This window comes from Ctenopharyngodon idella, chromosome 10 (genome assembly GCF_019924925.1).
Source record: "Ctenopharyngodon idella isolate HZGC_01 chromosome 10, HZGC01, whole genome shotgun sequence".
In the NCBI taxonomy this organism is placed as follows: Eukaryota; Metazoa; Chordata; class Actinopteri; order Cypriniformes; family Xenocyprididae; genus Ctenopharyngodon; species Ctenopharyngodon idella.
Window position 1 is genome coordinate 49,895,925 of NC_067229.1, and position 24,527 is coordinate 49,920,451.

Genomic DNA, 24,527 nt, shown 5'->3' on the forward strand with positions numbered 1-24,527 from the left:
CGTCTGTTTCCATCTGTTGCTAATTTCAGTCAGAATTCCTTTGATTTCATTTCAGCTCTTTGATGCACAGATGAACTAACACTGATGTCATTATGTGTGTGTGTGTGTGTGTGTGTGTGTGTGTGAGCGCTTTTTACAAGTCAGAATCTCGTAATCATGGTAATTCTGACATGATGTGAATGCACCAACACTCTACATGATTCCTGAGACGTCTCCACCAGTACAGATCTGTTGGCCTTTCCAGCATTTTATGTGTTTCACTTCCTCCCAATTATAGTAATATGAGTGAATATCTCGGTATGTACACCGATCAGGCATAACATTATGACCACCTTCCTAATATTGTTTTGGTGCCAAAACAGCCCTGACCCGTCTCCTCTAGACCCCTGAAGGTGTGCTGTGGTATCTGACACCAAGATGTTAGCAGCAGATCCTTTAAGTCCTGTAAGTTGTGAGGTGGAGCCTCCATGGATCGGACTTGTTTGTTCAGCACATCCCACAGATGCTCGATTGGATTAAGATCTGGGGAATTTGGAGGCCAAGTCAACACCTCAAACTCGTTGTTGTGCTCCTCAAACCATTCCTGAACCATTTCTGCTTTGTGGCAGAGCGCATTATCCTGCTGAAAGAGGCCACAGCCACCAGGGAATACTGTTTCCATGAAAGGGTGTACATGGTCTGCAACAATGCTTAGGTAGGTGGTACATGTCAAAGTAACATCCACATGGATGGCAGGACCCAAGGTTTCCCAGCAGAACATTGCCCAAAGCATCACACTGCCTCCGCCGGCTTGCCTTCTTCCCATAGTGCATCCTGGTGCCATGTGTTCCCCAGGTAAGAGACGCACACGCACCCAGCCATAGTTATGGCGTCTAGTTATCATCTCGGGTGTGAACGGGCCTTAACTGTGTGATACTTTAAGCATGAAAATACAGAGACAAAATCCACGTTTCTCCAGTTGTGCGCCATCTTCCATAGGGCAGAAATTGTGCTGAACTGGTCTGAGGGAGAATTCCCGCAAATTACTTTCCTCATTCCTGACAGGGGCGGTTCTGATCGACACAGATGCTTCATTGAAACGGTGAGGACTCACACACACACACACACACACACACACACACACACACATGATGATGATGATGATGATGAAGACTGCTATTGTTTCAGAGATTCCAAAGAGACAAAGACGCTCTTCAATCACGTGACTCTTTTCTTGTCTCTGGTAATTACAGGTTCATGTAAAAACAAGAATGTCCTACACATCATAACGGCAGGATTTACAGTAATTATATAAATAACTCTGCTGCTATTATAAATGCATAATTGCCCCTCTGCAGCTCGTACACAAACAGAACCTGATACAGAGAAACACATGATCGTTCAGCGCGGTCACGTCAGGGGAATCACGCTCTCTTGATCTCACAGACAAACGGCTCATTGTACTGTTAAAACGTACAGTAACGCTCAAAAATCTGTGATGACATCACGATGACATCATCACACGACCATATCAGCGCCTCGTGAAGCTGACCCTTGGGGTCACGGTGAGGAGGAAGACGGATCGACGGTATTTTTCCTGATCCATTTGAGCGGCGACTGTTCATGACGCAGCTTTACAGAAGCTCCTTTTGAAGGATGAGCAGGTTAAAATTCTATTAAAAAAGCCACAGCAAAGCGCTGTTACTCATTACACACATGAAGAGGCGTTTACACAGAAGCCTTTGAGCAGAAAACACCCGTTTAACTGAGGTCAGAGGGACCGTAAAGACATTTATAACGTTACAAAAGATTCTATTTCAAATAAATGCTGTTCTTTTGAACTTTCTATTTATCAAAGAATCCTGAAAAATAAAATGTATCAGTTTCCACAAAAATATGAACTGTTTTCAACACTGATAATAATCATAAATGTTTCTTGAGCAGCAAATCATCATATTAGAATGATTTCTGAAGGATCATGTGACACTGAAGACTGGAGTAATGATGCTGAAAATTCAGAGGAATAAATTATACTTTACTATATATTCACATAGAAAACAGCTGATTTACATTGGAATAATATTTCACTGTTTTTACTGTATTTTTGATCAAATAAATGCTGTCTTGGTGAGCAGAAGAGACTTCTTTGAAAAACATTACAAACATTTTTGACCATTAGTGTATATATACACTGTAAAAAAAAATTGTTGCTTTAACTTATTATTACCTTAAATTTTTGAGTTCATTGAAATTAAAAATTTGAGTTAAGTCAATGAAGGCGATTGGTTTAATCAACAGAAACTCAAAACATTGTTATATGAACCACATTAATTAAGTTGATATGACAAAAGCAAAAATGTTGTGATAACAAATAATGAAAATATGTTTTCACAGTGTGTATATATATATATATATTTGGGCCCCTTTTAGAGCTGAAAACAGTGGGAAACTGCAGTCAAACAATCAGCAGCGGGTCTTTTGGTGTTCCATGTTTGTGCGCGGCTCATTTCCTGTAGCGATACTTCCTGTTTGAACAGGCCTGATGGCATTGTGTGCTGGAGTCCCTCTGCCAGCCGACACCGTATGTCTCTAATTAATGTGTATTCATTGTTCTAATTATTGATTATTTAATGAGCTCATTTATCTAAAATACCTAAATATTCTTAAATCAAGACATTTACTTCAGCAGCAAAATGACTGAAGATATTAAGTCTGCTTTAAAATGTACAATTATTAAAATTAAGTGAGTGCATGATTAAAAAAAAAAAAAAAATCTGCCAATGGAGTCAGAAAAATAAACAATTCAAAGGGAAAACAGTTATTTTTCTGACCGCATTAGCACAAATGTGTTCATGTTTTGAGCACAAACTCACTTCATTTTAATCATTTTAAACCAATAACTCAATATCTGCAGTCACAGTCAGGGATTTCCTGTCTACCAGTAAATGTCTCTTGATCTAAGAATGTTTAGATATTTGTACTGGAAAACAACACAGAAATATTGAGGAAGAAACTCATGTTTGCGGTCCACGCCACATGTGAGATTCTTAAAACAATGACTAAATAAAAAATTTGACTATTGTCTAATATTATCCAGTAGTTTGCACAACCTAAATGTGATGTCAGCGGAAAAGCCATTTGTGAGATGGAGCATTTCCTTTTTAAGTTGAACATGCAAACTACTTTGGTATTAATGATGTGTATCATGATGATGATGATGACGTCAACCTAATATGGTAATGTTGAAATACTGTAGAGGAACACACCGCAGACGACATGTAACAGAGAACTTTTATTTAGGAAAATACTTCATAAATAGATTTACACAGTAGTTCATTATACAAACATTGTGGTAATAGTTCCTTCATATAGTAGTGGCGGCTCATACATGACGTGTGTGTGACTCCTGCGGGTTTGGTAATGTCATGTGTAGCTGGAAAGCAGAAGGGGGCGTGACGCCGGCGGCCATGACTCAGACCGATAGGAGGAAGCTCCTTTCATTGCCGCACCAATAATATCTGCGGCGATGATGTGACAGGGATTTCCTGTCTATCTTTATCCAACATCTGATATAGACACCAGGGTCAAACTTATTCCTGCACCAGGCTGGAAATATCTAAAAAAAGACCAAACAAACATCGCGGCCGGTTTGTGTGCAGAGCTAAACTTGTCAAACACCACTGAGTGTAACTGAGTTTGAATGAATAAATCATCAACGCCAGGATAGGAAACTGAGCTCAACAACAGGAAAGCGGCGCTCGGCTGCAGGTGTCCCAGTAAAAACACTTCCTGTGTATGATGAAATTCCTTCGGCTAATGCACAACATTACACTCCTACAATCACCCGTCTCGCTCTAGAACTCTCTGAAACACTCAAGTGTTTGCAACATGTTTTGCATTTGAAACAACAAATGGTCAAAGGCGGTTTTGCAATATGCAAACATTTCACAGGTACATTTCACTCCAATAGTCACAAATCACAGTCGGTAAAGTGCATGCAATATACATCAGAAAGTGTAGTGTTACTGCCCAGGATCTCCTGTAAAAGTTCTTTTTGCTAGATAGTTCGTGCAGTTTGAGGGACGTGGTTTTGAACGCAAGAGTTTCATGCATTTGTGATGGCGATCAGGCTGATTTGTTCCAGATCACCCACGCATCACATACTGAAACCCAATGTCATGCATGCGGCACCACAGTCAGGTGAGAGCGCTTTGGTTTCTTTTCCTTCTTTAGATTCACACTTTGATGCCTCTGTTGAATCCATGCCTCTTTGAGTGACAGAGTTTTAATGTGACGGTCAAAACCAGCGCCAGTCCCAGCGCGAGCACCACGATCACGCTAATCCACAACACTTTCCCGTCCGCGGACTCGCAGTGCTCCGCCTGCACCGAGCTCACGCCGATCTCCATGCTCTCCGAGTCTCTGGTGATCCAGCAGGTGGCGCTGGCGATGTCCGGCACAGAGAGTCTGTCCTGCTGGAGCAGCGTGAGGAGGTGCGGGTTTCTGCAGCAGCTCAGCGGGTTTGAGCCCACGTATAAAGTTCGGAGCGTTTTATGCAGAGCGATGATCATGTCCGATGGGAGCGTTACCAAACTGTTGTTCTGCAGGTTCAAGGACTCCACGGAGGAATCTCCGCTCCACAGAGAGACTTCCGTGAGCCGGTTCACCGACAGATCCAAGGACTTCAGGTTCCGGAAGAGGCTGAAGTCGATGGACAGGGATTGCAGCTGGTTTCCTTTTAGGGAAAGATGGGAGAGAGACGACTCCAGACCTGTGAGGGACGACGGGACGACGTCCACGCCGGGATTCTGTGAGAGATCCAGAATAAGCAGCGGGCTGCCTTGGAACGACCCCGGCGGAAGGGACAACAGCCCGTTCTCCGAGAGGTACAGATACCTCAGGGTTGGGATAGAGGAGAGTTGGACACAGCCGCCCGTTGGACCGTCCAGAGGAAAACAAATGCTGAGCTGGTTCTGCTGAAGGTGAAGACTCTGGATGCTGGGGAGCCTTGCGAAAATGCTGGTGTCTAAAGTTTGGAAAGCGTTGCCCTCCAAGTGCAGAACCTCCAACGCGGCCAGCGCGTTCCCTCCGAAGAAAAGGTTCTGGAGGTTGTTGGAGCTGATGTCCAGAGTCTTCAAAGAGTTCAGACCGTCCACGCTGAAGCTCTCTAAACAGTTATTACTGACGTTCAGACTCTCCAGAGCGATCATACTGCTGAAGAACGAGGACGGAAGCGCTTTGAGCTGGTTGTAGCTCAAGTCCAAGTAGAGCAAGCTGGGAAGATCCTGGTGCCTCTGATTGCCGCAGAGGGAAAGGGGTTTGTCGTAATCGGTCAACAGATACCCGCTATCCTTCAGGTTCTCCAGCTCTTCTAATGGACCCGAGCAGTTTACGCTCCTCAAGAGGTTTCTGGACAAGTCCAGGTATATGAGTTTGTTCCTCTGGGGGAGGACGGGGAAGTAGAGGATTTTGTTTTCCCTCAGGTCCAAATACAGAAGCTCAAACTCCTGATCCGACTCGTCGGCCTGGAAGTTCGTCAAGCTGTTTTTGCTCAAGTTCAGCATTTTGAGCTGAACGAGGTTAAAGTCCTGTGATGCACGAAATGGAGTTCATGGACAAGTCAAGTTCGGAGAGTCCCTGTCAAGGACTCAAAAGCGCCTTCTTCGATCTCTATGATGACGTTGTTATGTAGGTCGATGTTTGTTAGAGCCTGAGATCCGTTGAATGTGTGTCTGCCTATTTTAGTGATGCTGTTCCCATCTAAGGAGAGGTTGGCAAGTACCGGGGCGTCGCTCAGGAAGTAATCGCTCATATCCGTAAACAGGCCGTTTCCTGACAAATCCAGTCGCCGCACGGACGTGAGCGGGCCGACGTGTGTTTTCAGAGCTGCGTAAAGATCCAGTGAGTTTTCCGACAGATCCAGCACCTCCAGACGGCTCATGTCTTGGAAGAGGCCCGGCTGGATGAACTGGATGTTGTTGCCGTGAAGGTCCAGATGCCGGATGCTGGAGTAGGACGGCGGAAGCTCTTGCTCCGTGAGGTTCTGCAGGAGGTTCTGAGACAGATCGAGCCGGTGGATGATGGCCGGAAGTTGCGTCGGGATCCATCTGAGGTTCAGACTGCTGCAGTCGATGTCATCCTGGAGCTGAGAGTGACAAGAGAGGATGCTGTTAGTCAACATTTATCCACCACAAGTTGACGTGCATTACTCATGACATCATACTACTGTTTCCTGGAATATTTCAACACAATGGACCAGTTTTTAGCACGACATATGGCTGAAAGCAGACACACTATCTATGCTCCATCTACAAGCCGTTAGACGAGGACACTGTTTCAGGATTTTCCCTCGTCTCTGACTCTATCCCTACATTTCCGCCAGGGAGGATGGAGACATAATGGAGCGCTGATGTGTTTCGTCATACACAGCTTCCTCGCTGATGTCCAATCACAGTTTCCTGCTCCGAACACAGTCATCCTGAACTCACTAACCTGGTATGATCAGTTCATCATATAAGACAGAAGTGACCAGCCTTACTGGATTTTTATCCCTAATATGAGTCATTTTGTCTTTGCTGACAGTTCATGAGTGCACATATATTTAATACTATAGAGCCTGAGTAAACGAGTGAGTCACTAGTTGTCATGTAGAGCTATAAAATGATTTAATGAGAATTTTTTCCTGTCTTGTTTTCCAGCACAAACATCTAAACATTCTTAAATCAAGATACATTTACTGGAGAAGCAAAATGACTGAAGATATGAAGTCTTGTTTAATGAAAGATACATCAAAATGAAGTGAGTTTGTTCTTAAAACAAGAACAAATATCTGATTTTTGAGTTCATATTATTTTTCTGACCACATTGGCAGATATTTGATCTGAGCACAAACTCGCTTCATTTTGATGCATTTTTCAGAATGCAAGACTAGTTGTTTAATTTAAAGGGTTAGTTCACACAAAAATGAAATTTCTGTCATTAATCTCTCACCCTCATGTCGTTCCACACCCGTAAGACCTTCGTTCATCTTCAGAACACAAATTAAGATATTAGTTTTTTCTTTTATCCTCAATAGAAAGCAATGAAATTACCACATTCAAGGTCCCGAAAGGTACTAAAGACATCGTTAAAACAGTCATGTGACTGAGAGAATACTTTTTGTGCACAAAAATAACTTTTTTCAACAAATTCGTCTCTCCCTTGTCAGACTTGTACGCAGTTGACACAGTTCAGCGCTTCCGTGTTTACGTCTGAACGCCGGCTCATAGGAGATTGACACAGAAGAGAAGAGATTGTTGAATAAAGTGGTTATTTTTGTTTTGTTTTTGCGCACAAAAAGTATTCTCTCAGTCACATGACTGTTTTAACGATGTCTTTAGTACCTTTCTGGACCTTGAATGTGGTAATTTCATTGCTTTCTATTGAGGATAAAAGAAAAAACGAATATCTTAATTTGTGTTCTGAAGATGAACGAAGGTCTTACGGGTGTGGAACGACATGAGGGGGAGTGATTAATGACAGAAATTTTATTTTTGGGTGAACTAACCCTTTAAGTATGTTTAGATATTTCTACTGGAAAAAAAAAGAAAAGAAAAGAAAATTCAATCAATTTTATCTATTTGAGATCTCACTTCTGTCCTTTTCGTTTCACTCAAGCAACTGATCAATATCTTTGCATAGAACTGAAGAAAGTCATCAGTAATTAGTTCAGTCAGTTACTGAAACAGATGCACTGAACAAACACAGACAGTCTGTTTATAATTCACAACTACTCAGTCGTGGAGAAGGAGACAGTAACTCACCACTCGACAGGGCGAAGCTTCTGCCGGACGCCTGAACGGCGAGACCTGATGGACCACGAGCATCAGAATCCAGAGACGCGACCCCATGATGCTGCACAGACACAGATGAAGCAGTGAATGAGGACAGACGGCCATGACATCACACTGAGACATGTCACGTCACAGCTTCTGTTTTTAACTCATATGATGTCCGATGAAGTGGAAACCTTTTTATGTCAACAGATGTGTCACTGTCTCAAACATGATCTAGTTTCTGCACAATATTTGAGTTGAACAGAAACACCCACGCGTTGAGAACAGCAGAAATATTAAAGGTTAATCACTGTTTCCACATTGTGTGTTAAATATATCAGAGGATGATGATGTTTCAGAACAGTGATTACTCATCCTGCACAAATCAATGACGAGACAAACCGCAAGATCAGAAAACAAAACATTCGAAACATTAGTTTGATTCTTGAGACATGTCAGCGATCGTTTCAAAGTGATGAACAGAATGTGAATTTATCAAATATGATTTAGATTCAACTGTAAAGCAGATCAATTCAGTTCAATAAGTGTGTAAAGTTCATCAATTATGAAATGAGTTCAATTTCAGCCATAAAGTGGCTCTACACTGCAAAAAATCATGTTCTTACTCAAGTGTTTCGCAAATAACTAAACATTCTTAAATCAAGATGCATTTACTGGCAAAATGGCAAGATATTGAGTCTTGTTTTCATGAAAAAATGCATTAAAATGAAGTGAGTTTGTGCTTAAAACAAGAACAAATATCTGCCCATGTGGTCAAAAAAAGAAAAATAAGATTATTTTTCTGACTCAACTGTCAGATATTTGTTCTGGTTTTCAGCACAAACTCACTTCATTTTAATGCATTTTTTCATGAAAACAAGACTTAATATCTTCAGTCATTTCTCTTCTCCAGTAAATGTATCTTGATTTAAAAAATGTTTAGATGTTTGTGCTGGAAAACAAGACAGAAACACTGAGAAGAACATCATGTTTGCAGTGTAATGTCATTATTCAGTTCAATAACTGTGTAAAGTTCAATCATGAAAGAGCAGCTCTAGTGTGGTTAGGTGTGTCATCTCAGTAGTGTGCGTCTCAGTAGTGTGTGTCAGTAGTGTGCGTCTCAGTAGTGTGTGTGTCTCAGTAGTGTGTTACCTTAGTAGTGTGTGTGTCTCAGTAGTGTGTTATCTCAGTAGTGTGTGTCTCAGTAGTGTGCGTGTCAGTAGTGTGTGTGTCAGTAGTGTGTGTGTCAGTAGTGTGTTATCTCAGTAGTGTGTGTCAGTAGTGTGTTACCTCAGTAGTGTGCTTGTCCAGTGCTGTTCTCTGCTGCTGTCAGTCTCATGCTGCTCTCCTCAGTGTCTCCTCATCCTGTGAGAATATCCTGCAAACTTACTTGTTTTTTCCTTTTGAGCTCCAGCCGTAGGATTGGACAGATCTGACCTCTCCTCCCTCTCTGTCCCTCTCTCTCTCTCTCTGTGTGTGTGTGTGTGTGTGTGTGTGTGTCTCTCTCTCTCTCTGTTCCTAAAACACGTTAAACGCGTTTGGTTCCTTATGTAAATTCGTAGTAAATTAACATGCACCTCATTCGAACACTTTCCACAACCTGCTCATTATCTTTTATCGATCGTGTAAGCGGTTAGTCAGTCTGTGTTTGCTTAATATATTTTTAGGTTTGATGCGGTTGCCGTTTATTTCAGTTTTCTTTTCTAATTTGTATTTTGCATAATGGAAGAAGCTAGTTATCGACACTTTTGTCTCATATATCTGATGATGTTTGCGTCATTGATTCTGTTATTTTCATTTTTATCTACAGAAACGATCTGTAGTGTATGAAGCGCTGTAGAAATCGTACAAGTGCGAATACCACATTAACCGCGTTTAAAATAAACCGTGTAATTAAAAGAAATCGCTTTGTCTGTTTGTGTTGTATACATGGCCGTCTGTTCCCGCCGCATCTTCAGGGATTCCCGCCCGGGCGTCATTCAGGACTCCCGCGGGAAAACTCTTGCTCTTTCCTCAAGCGCTTTGCTTTTGGTTTTTATTTCCGTTTTTCCCGTTTAGTTGGTCTTCTGTCGAGTCAAAGAAGAAAACAGCAACGCTGAATTAAAAAATAAAATAATTAAATAGGCTATTGCCAAAAAAAAAAAAAAAGAGTTGGCATGTTTATAATATGCAGTTGTGTATAATAGGCTACATTTAACAATAATACACCCATTGTCAACAGAACACAGATTTAAAAAAAAAAAAGTTATTATTTTGCTACTGACAGAATAAGTCACATAAGAAAAAATATGAGGAAAAAACGCATTAATTGTTCATTTGTCGGGTCGCGCCACTCGCTGTCAGTGAACGCGCTTTTTTTTTTTTTAAGATTCACGATCTTTAGGCCTCCTTCAGTAGCTACAATGAAATTCTTATTTTGTCCATTCTGTCAAATTTCTTAGCTGTTTAGGCTAGCCTTTTTAGGAAATGTAGGCTGATGAACACACATCTCTGCTTTATCTCTCTCTCTACAGGATAAAGATAATTCGACACCAGAGGAGAGGCTGCTCACTGCAGAGCTAATGGGCGGGGCTTAGTCTAGCTGGACCTCCAGCGAGGAGGAGCTAATGTAATTTAGGACTAATGGCTTGAGATATAATATCCAACCACACCATAACTCCACCCACAACTCCATCCCTCCACCCATTAGACATCCAGAGAGGTGGAGCTGGACCTCATTTCACTCTGCAGTGAGCACCACTTGGACCAGAGCGCCATCTACAGGTGAGAAACATGCATTTAAAAAAACGATGGGTAAAAGGGCATAAATATAAAGTAATACACAATAAAGGACAAAATAAACAATACACAATAGAGATATAATAAGAAACAATACGCAATAAAAAAAATATATATATATAATTTCACAGTAGGCTATAAACATATAAGGATGTAGTGCAGATAATGATGAAGTCACAAACAGTGTAAAGTGTCATGAAGTGTTCACAAGTCGATAAATAAAACACTTATGATGCAAATCACTCGATGGACAAAACTAGTTAACACCAAGATGCCTTGTTTATGCTAACAGACACTACGCTAATGGTGCTGTTCACACAGACGGCGTTCGTCTCCATCTAGCGGACATTTCATAACATCACATGTAAGAATGGCTCCTAATCACCACCGTCACAGGAACAGCAGCTTACAGCGAGAGATTTAGACGAGATTGTTTACAAGTCATTAGTTTTACAAATGTTAAAATTCGAATATGTTTGTATTAGTCTGCATTTACATTGTTTAATACATTATTTTGACATATTTTTGTCAAAATATTGGTTATGACTGTCAATCAATTCAGTTTAGAGAGAATCCCGCGTTTAAATGTGGATGTCACTTCCGAAACTGCAGCATGAGTGACCGTTGATCCTCTTAGCAGCATTAAAAACAAGCTTTTATTCAAATTCTGAATGGATTATAGCGTAGAAAGCGCGAAAATGTGATCTGTCACTCGTTTGAGATCTCACAAGTTTTGTTATAATACATGAAACTGTCTACACTGTACAATAAATCTCTTATTTGTTTACACTTTCCTTAGTTATAATGAGAGTTTTCGAGAGTCCGCACTGAACAAAACTGAGAGGATTTGAGCGGTAAGATGATTCTTTCTGACTAAAGTAAACGCCTCTGATTGGCCATTGCGTTGTAAAGATCAACTGAAATGTCTGTGATTGGCTACACTCTCAACGCTGAACAACACGTAAGGAGAAACATTTGACGCTTTCTAGACTTTTCTGCAGTATATAGAGTAAATAATGCCAGGCTGTAGGAGGTTTTAATTTGAAAGTATAGAAGCCCATTTTCACCAAATAAGAAAAATCGCGCTTTTGTAAATCATTATTATGTCTTAAAAAGTAGTAATGATGACATACTAGTCATATTTATGAGATGAAATAATGACTTAAAAAGTCGAAAGTGTGTCATAATCATGACATCTCATAATTTCGACATTTCATCATGATTTTGACTTTTTAATTATTTGACATTATGAATTAAGACTCTTTATCTGATAATTATAAATTGATCATTTTGATTTTTCTTAGGTGGTGGAAATGGGTTTCTGTAAAACAGCATCAAATTTCTGTGGTCAAACTGAGCATGTTTTTGCAGAACAGGAACACAACAACATGTTTTTAATTCACTTTTTATGTGACATTTTAATGTCTGAATAAGCTTTAATTGTCAGAATATCACTGTCGAAAACATTTTCTAATTTAGATGGCATTTCAGCTTCTGTTTGTTTCATGATGTGAATATCTCAACCAACCTGAACTGATAATGAAACTAAAGATTTCATGAAGATAAAGAAACACCTGCTCAATGAACACACAAGAATGTGTTATAAATGACCTCAAAACCAGCCTGTTTTACAAAAGTCCACATTATAACAGTTATAGATGAAACATTCCCCATTTGTGTTATTATGAATTCTACAATAAACTTTCAAAACTTGACCTGAGTTCATAATAAACACAGATGACAGTTTTATTTGACAGGTCAGAATGTGGCAGCACTTGTTTACAGTGAAGCGCTACTAGCGAACAGGGAAGGGAAGTTGGTTTAATGGGAACAGGAAGACGCAAGTTTCCTTTATGTTTTATGTAGATGAGCTGCTTAAGCTCCTCCCCCACAGGTATAAATATGTGTGACAGGTGATCCTGCGCTCAGATTTCATGCTGATCTGACTGAAGAAACACACGAAGCTTCATTCATTCAGGTGAGAAACGATAGAAATAACAATTCTAATCATCTAAATTCTGTCTGTTTAATTTAACTTCATATACACTGTAAAAAAAAAAAAAAATCTTTTAAGTTTATGTATTATACTATTTTTTGCAGTGTTTCTACTTTAAAATTCACCTTTAATTCAACGTTAATTGTGAATATTTGTATCAATTTCTGAGTGCAAACTGTATTAAAGTGTACTAAAAAAACTAAAAAATGAATAAAAACTGGACAATGCACAAAAAGATGATGTTCTTCCTCAGTGTTTCTGTCTTGTTTTACATCATAAACTTTCTTAAATCAAGATACATTTACTGGAGAAGCAAAATGACTGAAGATATGAAGTCTTGTTTAATGAAAAATGAAGTGCTTTAAACAAGAACAAATATTATTTACAGAAAAATAACTTGTTTTTCCTTTGAATTAAGATTATTTTTCTGCATTTTTAAAGCATAAACTCATTTAATAATTTTCATAATATCTTCAGTCATTTCTCTTCTCCAGTAAATGTATCTTGATTTAAGAATGTTTAGATGTTTGTGCTGAAAACAAGACAGAAACACAGAGTTTGCAGTGTATGTGCTAAAACTTTAATTTAATATAACTTTTATAACCATTTGAGTCTTAAATATAAGACACACAGCATCTAACACATGCTGACATGTCGTTCGTTAGCTCCGACAGTCGTCTCAGAATGGGCTTCGGCAGTAACGGCGAGCTGATGGACAACAGGTCAAAGGTCGGCTTCTGCTCGGGCTCGTGTCACGCCGAGCACATCCTGCAGGTGCTGAACGCCTACAGACGCAGCGGCACCTTCACGGACGTGGTGCTGCAGGTGGACGGCTGCGAGTTCCCGTGTCACCGCGCCTCGCTCTGCGCCAGCAGCCAGTACTTCCGCTCCATGTTCAGCAGCCGCTTCCAGGAGAGCCGGCAGACCGTGATCAAGCTGCAGGGAATTTCCAGGAAGGCCATGGATCAGCTGCTGGACTTCATGTACGAGGGCCGGCTGAAGCTGGACGAGGAGAACGTGGAGAGCGTCTTCCAGGCCGCCGACCTTCTGGAAGTGTCCGTGCTTTCCAGAGCCTGCGTGCAGTTCCTGCAGGAGCGCGTCTGCCACTCCAACTGCCTCGGCCTCATGGACTTCGCCAGCTCGTACTTCCTGCAGCCGCTGCAGGAGCAGTGCCAGAAGCTGCTGTACCGCGACTTCCAGCAGGTGCTGCAGCACGACGAGTTCCTCAGCCTGCAGAAGGCGCGGGTGCTGGAGCTGCTGGCCTGCGAGCGGCTGCAGGTGAGCGAGGAGGTTCTGGTGACGGCCGTGCTCCGCTGGGTCAGCCACCGGCCGGCCGAGAGGAAAGCGGCTCTGCGGGAGCTGCTGGAGAAGCTGCGTCTCCCTCTGCTGGATCCGGCGTTCTTCGCCGGCACGCTGGAGGCCGATGAGCTGGTGCTGGACTGCAGGGAGATCAGGCCGCTGCTGCAGGAGGCGCGCATGTACCACGCGTACGGACGAGAGGTGCAGTCGGAGCGCACCAAACCCCGCCGGTGAGTCCAGCTAATGTCATTCATGTGTTCAGCGCTTCATACGGTTTCAAAGCAGCTTCACTTTTATAAAAAGGGAAACAAAGTTCATCAGTTATGAAACGAGTTCAGAAGCAGCTGTAAAGCAGCTCTGTAGAAGACAATACACTGTATAAAAAGTATTTTTGTCACTGAACACACAGTAAAGATACATTTACATGAGAAGCAAAATAACTTAAGATATTAATTCTTGTTTTCTGAAAAATTAAGTCAAATGCATATATAATAACATAAAAACAACCAGACGCGATACGACAAGATTCCAGCGTCCACACCAGATTACGCGACTACGAGAAGAGAAAATCAGCCAATCGGAGGAGCGTGTGGGCGGAGTCTCTCTGCAGGAGCACTGATGATGAAATCGACAATTACATAATCAAATTCATAAATATTACGCCATTTTAACATTATTAAAATACATACTGAGTGACTGAGACGGTCTTATAGAATACACTTGTGTGTTTACACTGAGTTGACGGTTTGAATGTTCTTGTTTCGTTTAATTTATTTTTAAGATCTGAGGTGAATTGTCCATTGCCTCATTCAGCACGGCTATAAAAGTCACACAAAAATGATATTCAAACTCACATTAGACGCTTTTAACATTAAATAACCTCAGGTACTGATTATGTGCTTTATCACTGTCATAATTTGTATGTTGTTGTTCCCGCCGCAGAAATAGAAACCGTTTCTAAAATGGAGTCATCGCGTATCGCGGCCGGTTACGACAAAAACTCTCATTAACATGGAAAAGATCGTTTTATCGCGTCGCGGCCGGTCTAATACATGAAGTAATTTTGCTTCTCAAGAAAATAAGAATGTTTAAATATTTCTACTGGAAAACAAGACAAAAATACTGAAGAAGAACATGATTTTTGCTGTATAATGTCATTATTCAGTTGATTCAATTCAGTTTGTAAGCTTGCAATTCTGACTTTTGAGAGATATAAAGTTGCAATAATCCTTTTTTAACTTTGGTCCCGTGCCGGAAACAAGGTTCCATGCATCAGTTATGAAACAAACTCAATTTCAATTAGAGCGTAACTAAAGTATAATAATAGTCTCGTTATTCAGGTCCGTTCAGGTTTTGTTCTCATCTGATAGTGTCAGTGCAGTCAAATCAATAATATCACTGGATATGAAGTGTCTTTTAAACCCACATCACTGAATTATTATGTGTGTTTTCAGGAGCTCTGGCTGGGCCGAGATGATCTTCGTTATCGGCGGCTGTGATAAGAACGGTTTCCCCAGACTGTCCTTCATGGAGAAGTTGAATCTGGCGTCAGGAGAATGGCTTCAAGCCAACGTTCTGCCCGGCTACTCTAAATCTGAGTTTGCATCCTGTGAACTTCAGAACGACATTTATTTATCAGGTATCACAGACGTCCTTAACGCTTCTAATTTTCTCCACGTTCTCTGTCCTGCAGCTGTAATCAGGTCCGTGTTCAGAGTTACTCTATCTGCTCCGGCATCAGAGTGGAATGTTTTGACACGTGATTCCAGAGAGTCCTATCAGGGTCGATCTGGAAACAAACATGTGTGATTGTGATCTCTTGTGTCATCAAGGCCTTCTGTTAGTTTACCCAAAACATCATTGTCACGCGTTTGCCATGCGTTATTTACTCGGTTTACTCCAGTGTGTGTATAAATATGTATTCGCTGCATTTGGCAAAATAATGTGCGCCAGGTTCACTTTATTTACATTCACATTTGCATAATTTCTAACGTTTTTTCCACTTCAATCTTCTGTGAAATTCATTCAAATGTGTCAAACTGAAAACCTTTGTAATAATGTGAGTAACCTGATGCATTGTTTTTATTGAACCATTTACTGCATGATTTCAAAAATAGGAGTTTGATGAAATGCTAATATATATAAAATATAGTACTTTGCTTCGCTGCAAAAACCCTCTTCTGGAACCTTTAATTTTAAAGCATTAGTTCACTTCTGAATGAAAATTTCCTGATAATTTACTCTTCTCCATGTCATCCAAGATGTTCATGTCTTTCTTTCTTCAGTCAGAAAAGAAATGAAGGAAAACATTCCAGGATTTTTCTCCATATAGTGGACTTCACTGGGGTTCAACGGGTTGAAGGTCCAAATGTCAGTTTCAGTGCAGCTTCAAAGAGCTCTACATGATCCCAGACGAGGAATAAGAGTCTTATCTAGAGAAACCATCGGCCATTTTCTAAAAAAAATAAACATTTATATACTTTTTAATCATGTTGGAAAGGTCACGCGTGACGTAGAAGGAAGTACCCCTCATTTTCTCCTCCAACTTCAAAATCGTCCAACATTGTTGTTTTACCTTTTTTTGTACAGGTTGTTTGACTTTGTCTTTGACGTTTACTTTGTAAACACTGGATCTGTTCTTCCACCTACGTCACGCGTGACCTTTCCAACATGATTATGTAATGTGTGGAGCATCACAGAGCAGTGCAAGACGAGCATTTGTGGTTAAAAAGTATATAAATGTTTATTTTTTTTAGAAAATGTCCGATGGTTTCTCTAGATAAGACTCTTATTCCTCGTCTGGGATCATGTAGAGCTCTTTGAAGCTGCACTGAAACTGACATTTGGACCTTCAACCCGTTGAACCCCAGTGAAGTCCACTATATGGAGAAAAATCCTGGAATGTTTTCCTCAAAAACCTTCATTTCTTTTCAGAAGTGAACTAATCCTTTAAGAGTTGTTTCAGCAGCAGCAATATGATTTTCTTATGAAATTAAATGTTGTATCACAGTCCAAATTGCAAAATGACAAAACAACTGCAATATCATTTTTCGGCCAAGTTCTGCAGCCCTGTATATAAATAATTTTACTATAAAAACAATCACTAAACACTGACTAAAAAAACAGTTCAATATTTTATCTCTCTTGCACTTCACGAGGAGAACCGTGAACATGCGAACGTGTCATTAAGTTATTAAAATATACTGTTGAAGAGCATATTATCCGTCTGTCAGAAGGTTTGTGTTGCGTGAGATGTAGCGTGACGCGTGTGGCGTGTGTTTGCAGGCGGGCAGCTGAACAGCGCAGACGTGTGGCGGTACATGACGCAGCTCAATCAGTGGGTCCGTGTCCGCGGGCTGAACAAAGGCAGATGGAGGCATAAGATGGTGTCCATGTGTGGGAAGGTGAGGCTCGTTTCAGTACCAAACACACGACGCTGAATGAACTGATTCATATGACTCATTCACTGAGCGACAGCAGATGTTCATGTGTGTGTGTGTGTGTAGCTGTACGTGGTCGGCGGTTATAACGGCCGTGAGCGTCTGTCCAGCGTGGAGTGTTACAGTCCGCATGAGAACACCTGGACGAGCGTCTCCGACCTGCTGATGCCCGTGAGTTCTGCCGCTCTGAGCAGCTGCGCCGGGAAACTCTACGTCATCGGAGGAGCCGTGAGCGAACACGCCAACACTAACCAGGTGAGACGAACCCAAACCGGTGAGAACGTGAGCGACTCTTGTTGATTCAGTTCAATAACTGTAAAGTTCTATTCAGCTATAAGCAGCTCTAAAAGACAACAGAGTCATTATTCAGATCAAGTTTGGTTCTCAGTGCAGTCAAATTAATATCACTGAAGTGTCATGTATGAAGTATTAATCGCAGTACTGTCACAGGTGCAGTGTTATGACCCGCTGATGAACAGATGGTCGTATGTGGCGAACTGTCCGTTCTCTCAGCGCTCCATCAACGCCGTCACACTCAACGGCTGCATCTACGTGACCGGAGGATTGCTGGATCAGATCTTCTGTTACTCGCCCAGTAAAGACTGCTGGAGTTCAGCTGCGGTGCTGCCCATCAAACTGGTGAGCAAAACACTCATGTCATCTCTCACACACACACACACACACACACACACACACACACACACACACACACACACACACACACACACACACACACACACACACACACACACACACAGGTGCAGAAACAGTTTTCACTCAGAAATTGATAGTAAATTTCACAAATAATTACAAAGCAGCTGCAAGTAACAATGGAAGCTTGTTTCCGCCACAGAATACAAAAAATAATAAAGTAATGGTGACTTTTATCTCACAATTCTGACTTTATTTCTCACATACGAGTTTATATCTTCATGACTTTTTTCCCTCAGAATTGCGAGATATAACACAAGTGCGAGGAAAAAAAGTTGATTTTTATATTCTGTGGTGGAAACAAGCTTCCGGGTCTTTCCTACGGTTCATTTTGGACTGAGCAGGTTTGTTTAAAATTGTTTAACTGTATCAAATCTATTTTTAAACAATAAACAAACATTTTCAAGTCCAGTATAAATTGACACAACAGGGTGGACATGTAATGCTTTATTAGAGTTATTAAAGTTTTCTAAAAAAGGAAAATAGAGAAAAGTTCATGATTGGTTTAGGTTTATGATGAATGATGTAACTTCTATAAAGTCATGTGATTTAGGGCATTTTAAAGGGCAAGTAGCACCAGTGTAACAGGGTGGACTGGCGTTTGAGAGACACACTAATAAATGGTTTTACACACTTATGACAATGCATGTGACAATAAATTGACCCGTGTGTGTGTGTGTTTCAGGAGGGCTGCGGACTGACCGCGTGTGACGGGAAGGTTTATGTCGTCGGCGGTCGGAACGAGTCTTCCGCTGCCGTTGATCAGATCTGGGCGTTTGATCCAGTGAGCGGCAGACTGACGGAGGAGAAGCCGCTGTCGCGCTGCCTGAGTTATCACGGCTGTGTGACCGTTCTGCAGCGACTCTGACGGACACGAGCTCTTCATGGACTATAACTGAGGCGTTTAGTTCAACTAGATTTAGTTTCAGATGTTCTGACATGATCCGATCCACTGCGCTCGACTGACAATCATGAAAAACTCTGGAATGCACATGAATTTAACACTCATATTGTTGGTTATAAAGTGTAATCTGATGATGTTTCCATCTGCCGTTGGTGGAATCACAAGCAAAAAACAACTCTGTGTCGCTCACTGCTGGAAATCCCAATGTGAAACTGAAAAACTTTATACTGTGAATGTTTTTAACCTCTGTGTTTGTAAAGTTATATGTGTTTAAATAAAGTTTGTATCATTTTATGCTGCTTGAGTTTTTACTGTCTTTTTTAAAGCATGAAAATGATGACACTCGTCATCTGTCATCATGAACTGAGATCGATAAATGCAGATGATTTATTAATTGTGTTTTAGTTGAAAATATTTCATATTTTGTCAGTATGTGAACAATGTTTTGGTCCCGTGATGTCACAAAAGCTAATAATTAAGTCATGCAAATGTAAAATTTTAAATAAAATAAAACACTTAGGCCTACTGAAAAATGAAACGTTGCATTCACGCCATGTCGTAATTACGAGCTGACCACGAGACGTTCAATTCTGAGATTTTATGGCAACACTGAAAAACAGCAAAATGAATCTGCGGCGGTCAGGTGGTACAAGTCAGAACTGTAAAGCGAAGAACTCGTCGAACAGACCTGTGACGAAAGTTTCCAGAGAAATATTGTAAATATGTGACGACATTCTAAAGCCTGCAAATTCTTCCACTGAATTCTTCTTCCTTTTTAAACAGAGAATAACTAAAACTGAAACTAAAACAATCAAAAAAATCATTACTTGAAATAAAATGAACTGGAACAACCAAACTGTGAACATAAGATTGTTTTGTTAAATTACTGTAATAATTTTAACTTAAAAGTAAATGCTTTATCTCAAAGAGGTTGAAACTATTTTTTATTCATCTAGACTACATTTTTTACAGTGCCAGCTGTGAATGAACAGAGCTCGTGTCCAGTCAGAGACCCGTGATGAACGTTTCCAGAGAAAGACTAAATGCACATTCTTGACATTTTAAATTCTTCCCCTGAACAAGCGAGTAAACTCTGTAATTGGTTTTACAGTCCGTGAAGAATGCAGTGACTCAGATTACATCGTTCTGCAGAAGGAGATTTCAGCAGCTCTAATTTGTTTAATGTCATGAAATCACGTCTAGTCCAGTTCAAAGTAACTCTAGATAACATTGTTCACTCGGACACTAAAGGTGAAGGGAATCGTTTCATGTGTCGTGTGCGAATGGTTTTCATATTTGATTGTTGTGTTCATGTTTCTTTAAAAGCTCTGAAGAATCAAGAGATTCCATGTAAAGCATCTGATACAGAAACTGAAGATCTGAAGGGCCATTTCAAACAAAAACATTCTTCTATCAGACCCGGAACATTTCCGGCTGTACCCAAATTCAGATGAAGACTTTTTTCCCAAATGACACTCAAATTATTTCCCAGTAACCCTTCACGTTTACATGATGCTCCCTCATAATGAGGTTATAATGAGATTTAGGCGATATTGCGATTAAACTTTACCTGATGTAAACACAATACTTGTGATGCGATTCATGCTGCCTTCATGTGCTATCGTAATTATCATAAATACCAGTTTCGGAGATTCCTAGTTGGAAAATGGACATGAACAAGTCAAGTCATATTTTCTAATGAGAAACTTGGAGATAATCTTGAATTTCCGAGTTGGGAGGAAACCACCTTGTCTTGATGTTAAAATGGATAATGTAATAGAAATAATTTACATAAATTAATAATAATTTGAAGTGTACTGTATGTTTTATACACTGTGAAAATAGCCTGTATTTGACCCAAATTCCAGAATCTAAATAGTGAAGTGAATGTTTATATGGTTGTCAAGAATGAGACGCCAAATATCATTTTTCTAAAGATTCTCCCAATAAATAGGCCAGAATAAACGTGGTGTCCTCCGTGATTCCTGTTCTTTCTGAAAACACACTTCGACACATTAACGGCATCTATGCCACTCTGACCAAAGTCAAGTCAAGTCACCTTTATTTATATAGCGCTTTTTACAATGTAGATTGTGTCAAAGCAGCTTTACATTGATAACTGGTACATTATTTGGCTGCACAGCAGCTCTTAAAGAATAGTGTCAATGCAGGCAGATCAAAGCACTGTTGAATATCAAATGTCAAGTCAAATGTCAAGTGTCCCCAACTAAGCAAGCCAGAGGCGACAGCGGCAAGGAACCCAAACTCCATCAGGTGACATTAGGTGGCAGACAAGTGGCAAATAGGTGTTTAAATGGAGAAAAAAACCTTGGGAGAAACCAGGCTTAGTCGGGGGGCCAGTTCTCCTCTGGCCAACAGTGCTTTGTTACAATTCAGGTTGCTATCATAAGTCCGACAGGATCGCAACATTCAAAGTATTTATTCCAGTTCCATCCAACTGAGGATCGTATTCATCACGGCGGTATGGACGGTTGTTGAGGAACTGTGTCGTGGCTGTCGTGTCGATGAGGCCTTCACAGTGGATGATCTAGTTGACTCAATCTCTGCTGATACTTCAGGGCTGCGTTGTGGTCGTGTCAAGGTGCAGGTCCTTGGTCTCACCTGGATACGGCCCGGATCTGGTTGACTACGGTGAACCTCGGGATAAACAGAAAGACTAATATTAGCGTAGATGCCATTCTTCTTCTGATGTAACGAGTACATCAGGTGTTATAGGAAGTGTTCCCGGCTCCGGCTGACCTAATTTATGCAGCCTAATAATCCTTTAACGGATTTGGAAATATAAATTGGTAATGTGTTACGTGTATGCCAGGTTAAAGAGATGTGTTTTTAGTCTAGATTTAAACTGACAGAGTGTGTCTGCTTCCCGAACAATGCTAGGAAGATTGTTCCAGAGTTTAGGTGCCAAATAGGAGAAGGATCTACCACCTGCAGTTGATTTTGATATTCTAGGTATTATCAGCTGGCCTGAATTCTGAGATCGCAATAGACGTGAAGGACTATAATGAATTAGGAGCTCGCTCAGGTACTGGGGAGCTAAACCATTTAGTGCTTTGTAAGTAATTAGCAAGATTTTAAAATCTATACGATGTTTAACAGGAAGCCAATGCAGTGTTGACAGAACTGGGCTAATATGGTCATACTTCCTGGTTCTAGTAAGAACTCTAGCTGCTGCATTTTGGACCAGCTGGAGTTTGTTTATCAGGCGAGCAGAACAACCACCCAGTAGAGCGTTACAGTAATCTAGCCTTGAGGTCATGAACGCATGAACTAACTGTTCTGGATTTTTCATTGAGAGCATATGTCGTAGTTTAGATACATTTTTAAGATGGAAGAATGCGGTTTTACAGATGCTAGTAACATGGCCTTCAAATGAGAGATTGGTATCAAAGAGCACACCCAGGTTCCTAACTGACGACGGAGACTTAACAGAGCAGCCATCAAGTGTTAGACAGTATTCTAGGTTATTACGTGAAGAAGTTTTTGGTCCAAAAATTAGAATCTCTGTTTTTTCTGAATTCAGTAGTAGGAAATTACTGGTCATCCAATTTTTTATATCAGTTATGCATTCCGTTAATTTTGTGAATTGGTAAGTTTCGTCAGGGCGCGAAGAAATATAGAGCTGAGTATCATCAGCGTAACAGTGAAAACTAACGCCATGCTTCCTAATGATATCTCCCAAGGGTAGCATGTACAGAGTGAACAGCAACGGTCCTAGTACTGAGCCTTGTGGTACTCCATATTGAACTTGTGATCGATATGACATGTCTTCGTTTACTACTACAAACTGATAACGGTCAGATAAGTATGATTTGAACCATGACAATGCAATTCCACTAATGCCAACATAATTTGAGTCTATTTAAAAGAATATTGTGATCAATAGTGTCAAATGCTGCACTAAGATCCAGTAACACTAATAGAGAGATACAACCACGATCTGATGATAAGAGCAAATCATTAGTAACTCTAATGAGAGCAGTCTCAGTACTATGGTACGGTCTAAATCCTGACTAGAAATCCTCACAGATACTATTTCTTTCTAAAAAGGAACATAGCTGTGATGATACTGCCTTTTCTAGTATTTTTGACAGAAAAGTGAGATTTGAGATCGGCCTGTAATTGACTAATTCTCTAGGATCAAGTTGTGGTTTTTTAATAAGAGGTTTAATAATAGCCAGCTTAAAAGTTTTTGGTACGTATCCTAGTGATAAAGATGAATTAACGATATTAAGAAGAGGATCTATGACCTCTGGAAGCATTTCTTTCAATAGCTTAGTCGGTATAGGGTCTAACATACATGTTGTTGATTTTGATGATTTAACAAGTTTAGACAAATCTTCCTCTCCTAAAGCAGTAAATGAATTGAATTTTTCCTCAGGGACACTACAATGAACTGTCTGACGCGATACTGTAATAGACGGTTGCATGGTTATAATTTTTTCTCTAATATTATCAATCTTGCAAGTAAAGAAGTTCATAAAGTCATTACTGCTGTGCTGTTTGGAAACATCAGAAGTTGAAGCTTTATTTCTTGTTAATTTAGCCACTGTATCAAATAAATACCTAGGGTTGTGCTTATTTTCTTCGAAAAGTTTTGAAAAATAGGCAGATCTAGCAGTTTTTAAGGCCTTTCTGTACTCAATCATTCTCTCTCTCTCCACGAAGTGCGAAATACTTCTAGTTTTGTTTTCTTCCAGCTGCGCTCCATTTTTCTGGCTGCTAACTTTAGGGCCCGAGTGTGCTCATTGTACCATGGCATTGGATTAATTTCCTTAATCTTTTTTAAGCGCAAAGGAGCAACTGAGTCTAATGTGCTGGAAAAGACAGAGGCAATAGTTTCTGTTGCAACATCGAGGTCTTCTAAGCTTCAGGAAGATTATTTATAAAGTGATCTTTAGTGGTAGAAGTGATGGTTCTACCATATTTGTGGCAGGGAGGCAGTTTAGCCGCCTTGACTAAATGTAGTATACACGAGACTAGATAATGATCTGAGATGTCATCGTTCTGCTGCAGAATTTCAACAGCATCAATATCGATTCCATGTGACAATATTAGATCTAAAGTATGATTACGACAATGAGTGGGTCCTGACACGTGTTGTCTAACACCAATAGAGTTTAGAATTTCTGCAAATGCCAATCCTAATGCGTCCTTTTTATTATCTACATGGATATTAAAATCACCAACAACAAGGACTTTATCTGCAGCCAATACTAACTCCGACAGAAAATCAGCAAATTCTGAAAAAGCACACCAAAGTGTGCTTGTGACGAACACGGATGACGTCCATGTGTCATAAACAGCGGTAAAGAAGGCATCGCATTTTTAGGGTGCTAATTTTATCAGTTTCTATTCGGAGTTTCCTAGTTGGAGTTTCCTAGTCAGAGATTCCTAGTTTGAAAATGAACATGAACATGTCAAGTCGCATTCCTAGTCTGAGTTTCCTAGTCATAAATCCCTAGTCGGAGTTTCCTAGTTGGAGTTTCCTAGTTTGAAAATGAACATGTCAAGTCGCATTCCTAGTCGGAGTTTCCGAGTCGTAAATCCCTAGTCAGAGTTTCCTAGTCAGAGATTCCCAGTTG

At 40.5% G+C, this 24,527-nt stretch overlaps 2 protein-coding genes across 2 annotated transcripts; one reads left to right on the forward strand and one right to left on the reverse strand.

Annotated features, from left to right (window-relative positions):
* Positions 1-3,258: 3,258 nt before the first annotated feature.
* lrrc32 (leucine rich repeat containing 32) lies at positions 3,259-10,285 on the reverse strand. Its single transcript, XM_051911458.1, is given in 5 exon segments — positions 3,259-5,567; positions 5,569-5,616; positions 5,618-6,124; positions 7,782-7,872; positions 9,084-10,285. Coding segments are annotated over 4 exon segments (1,995 nt in total). The 5' UTR covers positions 7,869-7,872; positions 9,084-10,285; the 3' UTR covers positions 3,259-4,214.
* Positions 10,286-11,745: 1,460 nt separating this feature from the next.
* Positions 11,746-19,215, forward strand: klhl35 (kelch-like family member 35). The gene is made up of 7 exons (XM_051911461.1): positions 11,746-12,549; positions 13,233-14,096; positions 15,321-15,505; positions 17,152-17,270; positions 17,373-17,561; positions 17,757-17,945; positions 18,703-19,215. Exons 2-7 carry the CDS (start codon positions 13,252-13,254, stop codon positions 18,883-18,885), a joined length of 1,710 nt encoding a protein of 569 aa, XP_051767421.1. The 5' UTR covers positions 11,746-12,549; positions 13,233-13,251; the 3' UTR covers positions 18,886-19,215.
* Positions 19,216-24,527: the final 5,312 nt, after the last annotated feature.

Bases quoted from the DNA above. Each gene is read 5' to 3' on its own strand.
- klhl35 (XM_051911461.1), top strand. From the start codon at position 13,252: ATGGGCTTCGGCAGTAACGGCGAGCTGATGGACAACAGGTCAAAGGTC. The intron at 15,506-17,151 runs GTATCACAGACG...GTGTGTTTGCAG, and splicing joins GAACGACATTTATTTATCAG to GCGGGCAGCTGAACAGCGCA. The intron at 17,562-17,756 runs GTGAGACGAACC...GTACTGTCACAG, and splicing joins AACACGCCAACACTAACCAG to GTGCAGTGTTATGACCCGCT.